This window comes from Lithobates pipiens, unplaced genomic scaffold (assembly GCF_037356315.1).
Source record: "Lithobates pipiens isolate NorthernLeopardFrog02 unplaced genomic scaffold, aLitPip1_a1.2 Scaffold_28, whole genome shotgun sequence".
Lineage (NCBI taxonomy): Eukaryota > Metazoa > Chordata > Amphibia > Anura > Ranidae > Lithobates > Lithobates pipiens.
Window position 1 is genome coordinate 213900664 of NW_027507789.1, and position 14530 is coordinate 213915193.

At 45.1% G+C, this 14530-nt stretch overlaps 1 protein-coding gene across 1 annotated transcript in view; it reads left to right on the forward strand.

The window, feature by feature from the left end:
* The first annotated feature begins 1052 nt into the window (after positions 1-1052).
* Positions 1053-14530, forward strand: part of PTPN1 (protein tyrosine phosphatase non-receptor type 1) — a 113000-nt gene continuing 99522 nt past the window's right edge. Inside the window, exon 1 of the mRNA XM_077460522.1 lies at positions 1053-1216. Coding sequence (XP_077316648.1) covers positions 1154-1216 — 63 coding nt within the window. The 5' untranslated portion in view covers positions 1053-1153. The remainder of the gene's footprint in view (positions 1217-14530) is intronic.

Here is a 14530-nt window from a genome sequence, read left to right on the forward strand (position 1 = left end):
GGGAAATGGGAGAAATTTGACTTTGCATTCAATTTGGAAATAGCAGAAATTTGACCTTATATTATATTGGGAACTTGGAGTAATATTACCTCACATTATACTGGGAAATGGGAGAAAATTCACCTCACAATATAAACGACGAGAGAGAAAATGCACAGAGAAAAGGGAGAAGAATTACCTCACAGTTACAATAAATTATCAGAAAATTTACCTCACATTACAATGGCAAATGGGAGACATTTGACCGCAAATTACACGGTAAAATGGCCAAACTTTTACCCCACATTAAACTGGGATATGAAAGAAAATCCACAAAGGAAAGGGAGAAGAAAATTCACCTCACAATTACAATAAAATGTCAGAAAAAATACCTCATGATACACTGGGAAATGGGAAAAAATACCTCACATTATACTGGGAGATGGGGGAAATTTTACCTCACATTATACTGGGAAATGGGAAAAATACCTCACATTATACTGGGAAATGGGGGAAATTTTACCTCACATTAAACTGGGAAATGGGAAAAAATACCACACATTATACTGGGAAATGGGGGAAATTTTACCTCACATTATACTGGGAAATGGGAAAAAATACCTCACATTATACTGGGAAATGGGGGAAAATTTACCTCACAGAATTAAAATACATAAAAAAAACTCATAAAATCTGAAAAAAAAACATGAAACCGTAAATATTTATTGGTACACACAAGAAGACTTATATCGTAAATCATATAAAAAAAAATAGACAATGAAGAACATTTGACATGATATACAATACATAACCTAACAAATTCTATGTGACAGACATACCGGCATATCCCCACCATGAGGCGCTGTACAAAGAAGTTATACGCAGTGACGTCATACCCTAAAAACAGACGAGCGGAGCAATGTTGTGAATGAAGTGAGGAGATTTGTATGGGTCACGTGACATCAGCATGTCTCTGTACACACACTACTTCCAATCAGACTCTGGTTGCGTTCCAGAGTGGATGCTTCCGGGTTCGTCCCCGCCCACCCGGGCGATGGTTGGCCCGGGAGACGGAAGTGACTGTGGAGTGGGAGAGCGCTCTTCCGGCTGCGTGCAGAGTGGAGTAAGGCCGGAGCGGGAGGAGGAGGGAGCGGAGACGCGGCGGCGGCCCGACATGGACATAGAGAGGGAGTTCCGGGAGGCCGACATCAACAGCGGCTGGGGCTCCCTATACCAGGTGAGCGCGGGGGAGGGGCCTGGACCCAAGGGGGAGGAGCCATGTGACCTGCAGGGAGGTCCCTGCTGTGCCCCTCAGTGACAACCAACACTGATTACATGTGTGCTGACTGTGTGCCCCCCTGAACTAGAGTCCCCACTCCCATCTCCAGACTGGACACTGACATCTCCATCATTATACTCTGACACTGACATCTCCATCATGACACTGTATGACACTGACATCTCCCATCATTATACTGTACACTGTAGGACACTGACATCTCATTCTTTATACTGTACACTGTATGACACTGACATCTCCATCATTAAACTGTACGACACTGACATCTCCATTATACTGTACACTGTATGACACTGACATCTCCATTATACTGTACACTGTATGACACTGACATCTCCATCATTATACTGTATATTGGATGACACTGACATCTCCATCATACTGTACACTGCATGACACTGACATCTCCAGCATTATACTGTACACTGTATGACACTGACATCTCTCATCATTATACTCTATGACACTGACATCTCCATCATTATACTGTATGCCACTGACATCTCCATCATTATACTGTATACTGTATGCCACTGACATCTCCATCATTATACTGTATATTGTATGACACTGACATCTCCATCATTATACTGTATATTGTATGACACTGACATCTCCATCATTATACTGTATATTGTATGACACTGACATCTCCATCATTGTACTGTATATTGTATGACACTGACATCTCCATCATTATACTGTATATTGTATGACACTGACATCTCCATCATTATACTGTACACTGCATGACACTGACATCTCTCATCATACTGTACACTGTATGACACTGACATCTCTCATCATTATACTCTGACATCTCTCATCATTATACTCTATGACACTGACATCTCTCATCATTATACTCTATGACACTGACATCTCCATCATTATACTCTATGACACTGACATCTCCATCATTATACTCTATGACACTGACATCTCCATCATTATACTGTACACTGTATGACACTGACATCTCTCATCATTATACTCTATGACACTGACATCTCCATCATTATACTGTATGCCACTGACATCTCCATCATTATACTGTATATTGTATGACACTGACATCTCCATCATTGTACTGTATATTGTATGACACTGACATCCCCATCATTATACTGTACACTGTATGACACTGACATCTCCATCATTATACTGTACACTGTATGCCACTGACATCTCTCATACTGTACACTGTATGACACTGACATCTCCCTTATACTGTACACTGTATGACACTGACATCTCCATCATTATACTGTATGACACTGACATCTCCATCATTACACTGTATGACACTGACATCTCCATTATTATACTGTACACTGTATGACACTGGCATCTCCATTATTATACTGTACACTGTATGACACTGACATCTCCATCATTATACTGTATATTGTATGCCACTGACCTCTCCCATCATTATACTCTACACTGTATGACACTGACATCTCCCTTATACTGTACACTGTATGACACTGACATCTCCATCATTATACTGTATGACACTGACCTCTCCATCATTACACTGTATGACACTGACATCTCCATTATTATACTGTACACTGTATGACACTGACATCTCCATTATTATACTGTACACTGTATGACACTGGCATCTCCATTATTATACTGTACACCGTATGACACTGACATCTCCATCATTATACTGTATGACACTGACATCTCCATCATTATACTGTATGACACTGACATCTCCATCATTATACTCTATGACACTGACATCTCCATCATTACACTGTATGACACTGACATCTCCATCATTATACTGTACACTGTATGACACTGACATCTCCATTATTATACTGTACACTGTATGACACTGACATCGCCATCATTATACTGTACATTGTATGCCACTGACCTCTCCCATCATTATACTGTATATTGTATGACACTGACATCTCCAGCATTATACTGTACACTGTATGACACTGACATCTCCATCATTATACTGTACACTGTATGACACTGACATCTCCATCATTATACTGTACACTGTACGACACTGACATCTCCATCATTAAACTGTACACTGTACGACACTGACATCTCCATCACTATACTGTACACTGTACGACACTGACATCTCCCTTATTATACTGTACACTGTATGACACTGACATCTCCGTCATTATACTGTACGACACTGACATCTCCGTCATTATACTGTACACTGTATGACACTGACATCTCCGTCATTATACTGTTCACTGTATGACACTGACATCTCCGTCATTATACTGTTCACTGTATGACACTGACATCTCCCATCATTGTACTGTACACTGCATGGCACTGACATCTCCATCATACTGTACACTGCATGACACTGACATCTCCATCATACTGTACACTGCATGACACTGACATCTCCAGCATTATACTGTACACTGTATGACACTGACATCTCTCATCATTATACTCTATGACACTGACATCTCCATCATTATACTGTATGCCACTGACATCTCCATCATTATACTGTATATTGTATGACACTGACATCTCCATCATTGTACTGTATATTGTATGACACTGACATCTCCATCATTATACTGTATGACACTGACATCTCCCATCATTATACTGTACACTGTATGACACTGACATCTCCATCATTATACTGTATATTGGATGACACTGACATCTCCATCATACTGTACACTGCATGACACTGACATCTCCAGCATTATACTGTACACTGTATGACACTGACATCTCTCATCATTATACTCTATGACACTGACATCTCCATCATTGTACTGTATATTGTATGACACTGACATCTCTATCATTATACTGTACACTGTATGACACTGACATCGCCATCATTATACTGTACATTGTATGCCACTGACCTCTCCCATCATTATACTGTACACTGTATGCCACTGACATCTCTCATCATTATACTGTACACTGTATGACACTGACATCCCCATCATTATACTGTACTCTGTATGACACTGACATCTCCATCATTATACGGTACACTGTATGACACTGACATCTCCATCATTATACGGTACACTGTATGACACTGACATCTCCATCATTATACTGTATGACACTGACATCTCCATCATACTGTACACTGTATGACACTGACATCTGCATCATTATACTGTATGACACTGACATCTGCATCATTATACTGTATGACACTGACATCTCCATCATTATAATCTATGACACTGACATCTCCATCATTACACTGTATGACACTGACATCTCATCATTATAATCTATGACACTGACATCTCCATCATTATACTCTGACACTGACATCTCCATCATTACACTGTATGACACTGACATCTCCATCATTATACTGTACACTGTATGACACTGACATCTCCATCATTATACTGTACACTGTATGACACTGACATCTCCATTATTATACTGTACACTGTATGACACTGACATTTCCATCATTATACTGTACATTGTATGCCACTGACCTCTCCCATCATTATACTCTACACTGTATGACACTGACATCTCCATCATTATACTGTTAATTGTATGACACTGACATCTACAGCATTATACTGTATGACACTGACATCTCCATCATTATAATGTACACTGTATGACACTGACATCTCCATCATTATACTGTACACTGTATGACACTGACATCGCCATCATTATACGGTACACTGTATGACACTGACATCGCCATCATTATACGGTACACTGTATGACACTGACATCGCCATCATTATACGGTACACTGTATGACACTGACATCGCCATCATTATACGGTACACTGTATGACACTGACATCTCCCTTATTATACTGTACACTGTATCACACTGAGATCTCTTATCATTATACTGTACACTGTATGACACTGACATCTCCATCACTATACTGTATGACACTGACATCTCTCATTATTATACTGTACACTGTATGACACTGACATCTCTCATTATTATACTGTACACTGTATGACACTGACATCTCCATAATTATACTGTACACTGTAGGACACTGACATCTCCATACTGTACACTGTATGACACTGACATCTCTCATCATACTGTACACTGTGTGACACTGACATCTCCATCATTATACTGTACACTGCATGACACTGACATCTCTCATCATTATACTGTACGACACTGACATCTCCATAATTATATTGTACACTGTATGACACTGACATCTCCATCATTATACTGTACACTGTAGGACACTGACATCTCCATACTGTACACTGTATGACACTGACATCTCCGTCATTATACTGTACACTGTATGACACTGACATCTCCATCACTATACTGTATGACACTGACATCTCCGTCATTATACTGTACACTGTAGGACACTGACATCACTGTTTATTATGTACATTTGGATATTCTATATTGAGCTGCTGTCAGTCCTCATCACATATCAGGGGTCTACTGATTGGTCTTATAGCCAATCACTCCCCTTATCTCATCACCCACCATGTCTGCCACTCATCTTCTGTCACCACCTACTAAAATCTCAGCACCCTTCTGTTACCTAGAACTACTCCTCCCTTCCTCCTCTCCTTTTAGCACTCAGCATTTCATCTTGCATCAGGGCTGCCGACTCTCTTCCCTCAGCCAATGTTACTGCAGTCCCCCCATTTATTTTTCTTCTTCACCCACTAAACCTTCAGCCTCCTTTCTCTTAGAAACATGTAACACTTTTTTTGGGAGTATCTTAGAATGCAGAGGTTAGGACTGTTTTAATTCACAGTGCAGAGGTCAGCAGTATGTAATGCACAGTGCAGAGGTCAGGAGTATGTAATGCACAGTGCAGAGGTCAAGAGTATGTAATGCACAGTGCAGAGGTCAGAAGTATGTATTTCACAGTGCAGAGGTCAGGAGTATGTATTTCACAGTGCAGAGGTCAGGAGTATGTATTTCACAGTGCAGAGGTCAGGAGTATGTATTTCACAGTGCAGAGGTCAGAAGTATGTAATGCACACAGTGCAGAGGTCGGGAGTATGTAATTCACATTGCGGGAGTCAGGAGCACTGTATAACACAGAGGTCAGGAGTTAGGAGTAACATAGAATACAATGGTCAAGAGTATGTAACTCACATTGCGGGAGTTAGGAGCACTGCATAACACAAAGGTCAGGAGTATGTAACTCACAGTGCAGGAGTTAGGAGTAACATAGAATACAATGGTCAGGAGTATGTAACTCAGTGGTCAGTAGTCCTTTCAGGCAAAAATACCCTCAAGCTTTAATTTCCCATAGCACATGTTCCTCTTCCTCTGAAAACTTCCCTTGCCGTTCTTCAGGTGCAGCGCTATCCAGCAGTGATGGAAGTCTAATCAGGTCTGTTTTTAGCTTTGTTATAGGACTTGTCAGAGCTGAAGAGAAGCCTAGGACTTCCCTTGGCTCTTCAATGGCTATTGCATTTCCGATCTAAGAGGCAGTGGGTAGGGTCTAGAGCTACCCACCACATGGCTGTGATTCCCCGTTGCTCCTCTCCTGACAGCCGTGTTGCGTGTTGAGAGGAGGAGCTGGGCCAGCACAAATGCTTACTAGACCTCCCAGAAGAGTAGAGATCTATGATGTGTAAGCTTGGAGGGGTCTGTGGTAGAGAATTGAATCTTTCTGAAGTAGTCAGATTTTCACTTCTACTTTCACTTTTTTTAGTGACGCTCTACTTTCATTCCTGTAATATTGCCCTGTGTACACAGGCACCTTTACTGAGCTGGTTGCCAGGATGCTGGCGGCTGGGACACTCAGCTTCATTGATTGTTATAGGGAAGGCAACCGCCAGCCTCCTAGCAACCATTGATGCACAGTGTTATTAGTTTCTGTAACAGTGTCCTACCAACCGAAAACCACTTTCACTTTTTGGAGTGAAGTTCCGCGTTCGTCCCTGTAATTTGGCCCTGTGCACACAGGCACCCCTACTGAGCTTGATGCCAGCATGCTGGCAGCTGGTGTACTCAGCATCATTTATTGTTATGGTGCAGGCACCTGCCAGCTTCCTAGCAACCATTGATGCACAGCGTTGTTGGTTTCTAGCAACCCGAAAACCACTTTAACTTTTTTTTGAGTGAATTTCCACTTTCATCCCTGTAATTTTTGCCCTGTGTATACAGGCACCTAAACTGAGCTCGTTGCCAGGATGCCGGCGGCTGGGACACTCTGCTTCATTCATTGTTATTGTTATGGTGCAGGCAACCGCCAGCTTCCTAGCAACCGTTGGTGCACAGCATCCTGGCAGCGTGCTAGCAACCGAAAAGAGAGATGACAAAAACGGAAAGGGGGGGGGCATATGAACTGTTCATGTGATAAAACATAGCAGGGTCACCAGAAACAATAAAAAGCTGGGACAATCTCTTGCGGGTGTCCCCTGTTACCAGGGTGGATTGTGGGTAGGTTGCCATGGTAACGGGGGGGGGTAAAAATATTGAACCCTCCCATGCTTTTAATTGCAATGTTTTAGATTTGGTGACAGGGTCTTTTTATAAAGAAGTCTGTAGGCTCAGATAAGTGAGTAGATTTGACTTTTTTTTTTTTTTGTAAGCATGTTCAGTGTCTGGATCCTGGAATGTGATTGGTAGAAAATGTTCAGATGGAGAAGTTCTCTGGTGCTTGGTTACAGCAGTCCAATTAAAGAGAAGATGAATTGGAATGGGAATTCTGGTTTGTTTCCAAACACAACTTCCGATAATACCCGGGAGTAATGTATACAGTAAAAGAGAGCGTGTTTATAAACATTGTATATCTGTGTGTGTGGGGGGGGGGGGGGGCGATGGTAACTGAACACATCCATAAATATACAATGTTACCTTTTTGAGTAACCTTTTCCTGTCCTTAAACCCAACAGGATCCAGCTTGTGTGTAAGCTTGGCTTTGCTTACATTCAGCCTGTCTGCACTGCACAAATCAGGTTTGCTAAGAAGGATGGTATCGGGTCCCATGAGATGTATGTCCTGCTGTTCAGTTCTGGCCAAAAAACGCAGATCAGCCACAGGGTTTTACCACCCTATTACAGCTTGTGTGAACGAGCAGCAGTTTCTATTGAAGTCTGGTTGTGTGTCACAATATGATCAAGCAACTAATTTACAAATCTTCATGCCTTTATTCATTTGGTGCTTAAAGTGGAGTTGCCCCCCAAAAAATAAAACTACTTAAAATCTTAAAAAAAATCAAAAAAAATAATTGGCAAAAAAAAAAATTTTTACTCACCTCTAAATACCGGTTGCTAGGGGGTCCCTCGTAGTCTGCCTTCTTCATTGCCCGGGCTGGTGACATCACTTCCCCTCGCGCCGCACATTCACCTGGGACCTGTCACGTGTCCCAGGTGACTGTACGGCGTATCACGGCGCCCTGCGCCGCTCGCGCATGCGCAGTGGGTGCCCGGCTGTGAAGCCACAGCCGGGTGCCCACAGTATGCATGACGGCGCCGCGAGCGGAGCGGGGAGCGAGGGGGGGGCTTCGTTCCCCCGCATCGCTGGAACCCGGGACAGGTAAGTGTCCGATTATTAAAAGCCAGCAGCTGCAGTATTTGTAGCTGCTGACTTTTAATTTTTTTTTTTAGGGGGTACCCCACTTTAAAGAGAAGTTGCCCCCCCCCCCCCCCAAATTTTTTTTTTTTAAGTCAACAGCTACAAATACTGTAGCTGCTGACTTTTATTTTTAGGGCACCTACCTGTCCAGGCATCCAGCGCAGTCCTCACCCGAATTCAAATCTTGAATCTGCTCTCGGGTGCTGGCGCTGCCATCTTGGCTAAGGGAAACTGGCAGTGTAGCCTTGGAATTTCACAGCCGGTTTCCTACTGCGCATGTGTGAATCGGGGGGGGGGGGGGGGGACTTCCTGCTCTCTTTGCTGCTGTGAACTGAGCTGGAAGTGGGAGCGGGTACCTGTCAAAACCAGGTTACCCCCCCCCCCCCCCCCCAGGCAGACAAGTTGAGCTTTCCCTTTTGGCTGGAGTTCGCCTTTAAAGTGATACTAAACAAACAGTTTAATTTACGTTGTGCCTTCTAGTTCTGTATATGGATGATGGCACTGTAATTATTTTAATTAAAAAATATATATTTAACCACTTGCCGCCCGCCCTATAGGCAATTGACGGCGGCAAAGTGGTTTCATAATCCTGACCGGACGTCATATGACGTGATCAGGATTATGAGCCGCTGCGCGCCCCCGGGGGCGCGCATCGCGGCGATCGTTGTTGGGGGTGTCAGTCTGATACCCGGCAACTACGATCTCGGTAAAGAGTCTCCGACGGAGACTCTTTACCATGTGATCAGCCATGTCCAATCACGGCTGATCACAGTGTAAATGGGAAGAGCCGGTGATCGGCTTTCCCTCACTCGCGTCTGTCAGACGCGAGTAGAGGAGAGCCGATCGGCTGCTCCTCTGACAGGGGGGGTCTGTGCTGATCAATTATCAGCACGGCCCCCCTGAGGATGCCCACACTGGACCACCAGGGACACCACTAGACCACCAGTGAAAAGGTAATAAAGGTCATAATCCTCCCTAGACCACCAGAGATGCCAGTCAGCACAATGGGTGCCAATCAGTGCCCATAATGGATGCCAATCAGTGCCCACAATGGGCATCACTGATTGGCATGCATTATTGTTTGGCACTGATTGGCATCCATTACTATAGTATAACACCGATGCCGCCTATGAGTGCCCACCTGTGCCGCCTATGAGTGCCCACCTGTGCCGCCTATGAGTGCCCACCTGTGCCGCCTATGAGTGCCCACCTGTGCCGCCTATGAGTGCCCACCTGTGCCGCCTATCCATGCCCATCCGTGCCGCCCATCCGTGCCAGCTATCAGTGCCAATTTGTGCCACCTATCAGTGTCCGTCCGTGTCGCCCATCCGTGTCGCCCATCCGTGTCACCCATCCGTATCGCCCATCAGTGCCGCCTATCAGTGCCACTTCATTGGTGCCACATTGGTGCCCATCAGTGCCGCCTTATCAGTGCCCATCAGTGTAGCCCCATCAGTGCCCATCAGTGAAGGAGAAAATGTACTTATTTACAAAGTTTTGAAACTGAAACAAAAAAAAAACATTTTTTTTTCAAAATTTTCGGTATTTTTTTATTTGTAGCGCAAAAAATAAAAACCGTAGAGGTGATCAAATACCACCAAAAGAAAGCTCTATTTGTGGGAAAAAAATGATAAAAATTTCATTTGGGTACAGTGTAGCATGACCGCGCAATTGTCATTCAAAATACGACAGTGCTGAAAGCTCAAAATTGGTCTGGGCAGGAAGGTGTTTAAGTGCCCGGTATTGAAGTGGTTAAGTACCTTTTTCCTAATCGATATGCAGCTGTCACATGACCCAACTCTCTCCCAGCCTGTCTGCAGGAGGCGCTTCTAGTCCTTTGCTGCTGGTCACATCATCAAAATAAAGAAAACGGCCTTTGGCATACAGAGTAATAATAAATAGGTAATATCAACAGTTTTAAATTGATATATATATATATATATACTTTTATTATTGTATTTTTTGCTTTAAAAAAACTTAAAGAGGAACTGCCATCTGCTCACATAATTGGTAATAAATTACATCTTTTCCATTCTGAAGCTTCCCTCCAACCACTTTGCATATTATTTTATATATACTGTGATTCTGTACTTGCCAAATATGCTGCAGAAATCTCCCTCCACTGAGTCTGGCTGCAGCCATTTTAACTGTGGGCAGCTGAAGCTGCTGTCTGTTCACTTCCTGGATTTACACAGAGGCACGCCTCCAGCTCTGCAGCTCTCATTGGCCCTCTTATATCTCATCTCCATCCCCTTCCTGGCAAACTCTCACTAGAGTGAGAGAGAGAGAGAGAGCTGTGCATGATGTCATAAGACTAGGATAATGACCAGACAAGAAAAAGGGAAGTGGGATGTATAAGGGATTTACTGGCAGCAAAAAAAAAAAAAAAAATGTTACTATCCAAAGTTAAAACAACAACAAGCAGAGGATTTTATTAGATGGAAAGTTGAAAAAATGACTGAAGTTCCGCTTTAAAGTCGTCTATACACAGTTCCAATCTCGGCTGGTTCAGCAGAAACTGTCCGAGATTCGAACCGCTACTGGGCAGGCTGAATGCACCAAGTTGATCGAGCGATCTATTTGGGTACAACCAGCCTTGCCAGATTCTCTTGCGATTATAGTCTTCTCCCGCTGGGGACGTCTCCCACTTTAATGCCCCCGCCCCAGTGGTGAGCTTCCCCACTGTCATGCCCCCCCCCCCCCAAGTGGTGAGCTTCCCACTGTCATGCCCCCCCCCAAGTGGTGAGCTTCCCACTGTCATGCCCCCCCAAGTGGTGAGCTTCCCACTGTCAAGGTCCCCCCCCCAAGTGGTGATCTTCCCACTGTCATGGTCCTCTTCCCCCCCCCCCCCCAAGTGGTGATCTTCCCACTGTCATGGTCCTCCCCTGCCCCCCCAAGTGGTGATCTTCCCACTGTCCTGGTCCTCCCCTCCCCCAAGTGGTGAGCTTCCCACTGTCCTGGTCCTCCCCTCCCCCAAGTGGTGAGCTTCCCACTGTCATGCCCCCCCCCCCCCCCCCAGTGGTGAGCTTCCCACTGTCAAGGTCACCCCCCCAAGTGGTGATCTTCCCACTGTCATGGTCCTCTTCCCCCCCCCAAGTGGTGATCTTCCCACTGTCATGGTCCTCTCCCCCCCCCTCAAGTGGTGATCTTCCCACTGTCATGGTCCTCTTCCCCCCCCCAAGTGGTGATCTTCCCACTGTCATGGTCCTCTCCCCCCCCCTCAAGTGGTGATCTTCCCACTGTCATGGTCCTCTCCCCCCCCCCCTCAAGTGGTGATCTTCCCACTGTCATGGTCCTCTTCCCCCCCCCCCCTCAAGTGGTGAGCTTCCCACTGTCATGGTCCTCTTCCCCCCCCCCCCCAAGTGGTGAGCTTCCCACTGTCATGGTCCTCCCCCGCCCTCCCAAGTGGTGATCTTCCCACTGTCATGGTACCCCCCCCCCCCCAGTGGTGAGCTTCCCACTGTCATGGTCCCCCCCCCCCAAGTGGTGAGCTTCCCACTGTCATGGCGCCCCCCCCCATCATTCCCTTTGGATTATTCCCAGCTCCTCAATAATACAGAAATGAAAAATTCAGCAGGGACGGTGGGAACCCCCTAAATCAGCAGTTGTGGAGACACAGAAACTCCAGCATAAATATCGGAGCTACCGGAGTTGCTGAGAGATAGAGGAGTCCTTTAGGTGGTTTATAGAGAGCCTGTCACTGTACCTGTAATGGTCTCTTGGAAACACCTCTTGACCCTCATATGCCAGGGAACTGAAAAAACGACCCTTGCGGTGTGACGCCCTCCGCATTGCATTGGATAAATGCCCATTTTTGCAGAGGCTACCGGGAAAATAACTTTTTACATACTTCATCCCTTGCTTCTACAGGTTCCTGCTTTCATGTGACTGGTCCACCAAAGCCTCTTCTCTTCGGTGCTCTAGGTGGCGGCGCTCTGACGTCATCACGTTCAAAGCAAAGCCAGCCATCTGCCACTGTGAAAATAGAGGATCTGTGCACAGAGCACCGGAGGGAAAAGGAGAGCGCCAAATGCTGGGCGAGCGAGGGGTAAGGTAAAGGGATAGTCCTTTTCATGGTACCCTAGACCAGGGGTCTCCAGACTTTCCAAACAAATGGCCAGTTTATTATCCTTCAGACTTCAGAAGGGCTGCACTGTGGGCAGTAGAAAATGATCTGGCATCAGTAACAATGCCCCATCATTGTTATCAGTGGGAGGAATAGTGCCCCATCATTGGTATCAGTGGGAGGAATAGTGCCCCATCATTGGTGCCATTGGGAGGAATAGTGCCCCATCATTGGTGCCATTGGGAGGAATAGTGCCCCATCATTGGTGCCATTGGGGGGAATAGTGCCCCATCATTGGTGCCATTGGGAAGAATAGTGCCCCATCATTGGTGCCATTGGGAGGAATAGTGCCCCATCATTGGTGCCATTGGGAGGAATAGTGCCCCATCATTGGTGCCATTGGGAGGAATAGTGCCCCATCATTGGTGCCATTGGGAGGAATAGTGCCCCATCATTGGTGCCATTGGGAGGAATAGTGCCCCATCATTGGTGCCATTGGGAGGAATAGTGCCCCATCATTGGTGCCATTGGGAGCAATAGTGCCCCATCATTGGTGCCATTGGGAGCAATAGTGCCCCATCATTGGTATCAGTGGGAGGAATAGTGCCCCATCATTGGTGTCGGTGGGAGGAATAGTGCCCCATCATTGGTGTCAGTGGGAGGAATAGTGCCCCATCATTGCTATCAGTGGGAGGAATAGTGCCCCATCATTAGTGTCAATGGAAGGGATAGTGCCCCATCATTGGTATCAGTGGGAGGAATAGTGCCCCATCATTGGTATCAGTGGGAGGAATAGTGCCCCATCATTGGTTTCATTGGGAGGAATAATGCTCCATCATTGGTATCAGTGAGAGGAATAGTGCCCCACCATTGGTGCCATTGGGAGGAATAGTACCCCATCATTGGTGCCATTGGGAGGAATAGTACCTCATCATTGGCATCATTGGAAGGAATAGGTCACAGGAGTGCACTTTATATCCCTTTAAACAGCACTCCGATTCCGCTTTTTTTTTTTTTTTTTTTTCACAGCTACCAAATAGCATCCCATGCTTTTGGGTATTGAGTGAGCATGTGACCTCCTCCCCTGATACATTACCTGAAGGCTTGGCCCCCAACACTGTCACATGACAGATGTCCAACGCCGGCCGACACCATTTATTTGCAGCAGAGGAAGAAATGGCGGGGTGCGTTGTGGAAGTGAGTATACAGTGCCTTGAAAAAGTAGTTACAACCTGGAATTAACAGGGATTGTTTGAGGATTTGCATCATTTAATTTACAGAACATGCCCACAACTTTGGAAGATGTTTTTTTTTTTTTTTTTTTTTAATTGTGAAGCAACAACAAATAGGACAAAATAACAGAAAAAAATCGATGTGCATAACTATTCACCCCCCCTAATGTCAATACTTTGTAGAGTCACCTTTTGCAGCTATCACAGCTCCAAGTCACTTTGGATAAGTCTCTATGAGTTGCCACATCTTACCACTGGGATTTTTGTCCATTCCTCCTCCTTGCAAAACTGTTCCAGCTCCTTCAAGTTGGATGGTTTGCACTTGTGAACAGAAATCTTTAAGTCTGACCACAGATTTTCTATTGGAATGAGGTCTGGGCTTTGACTAG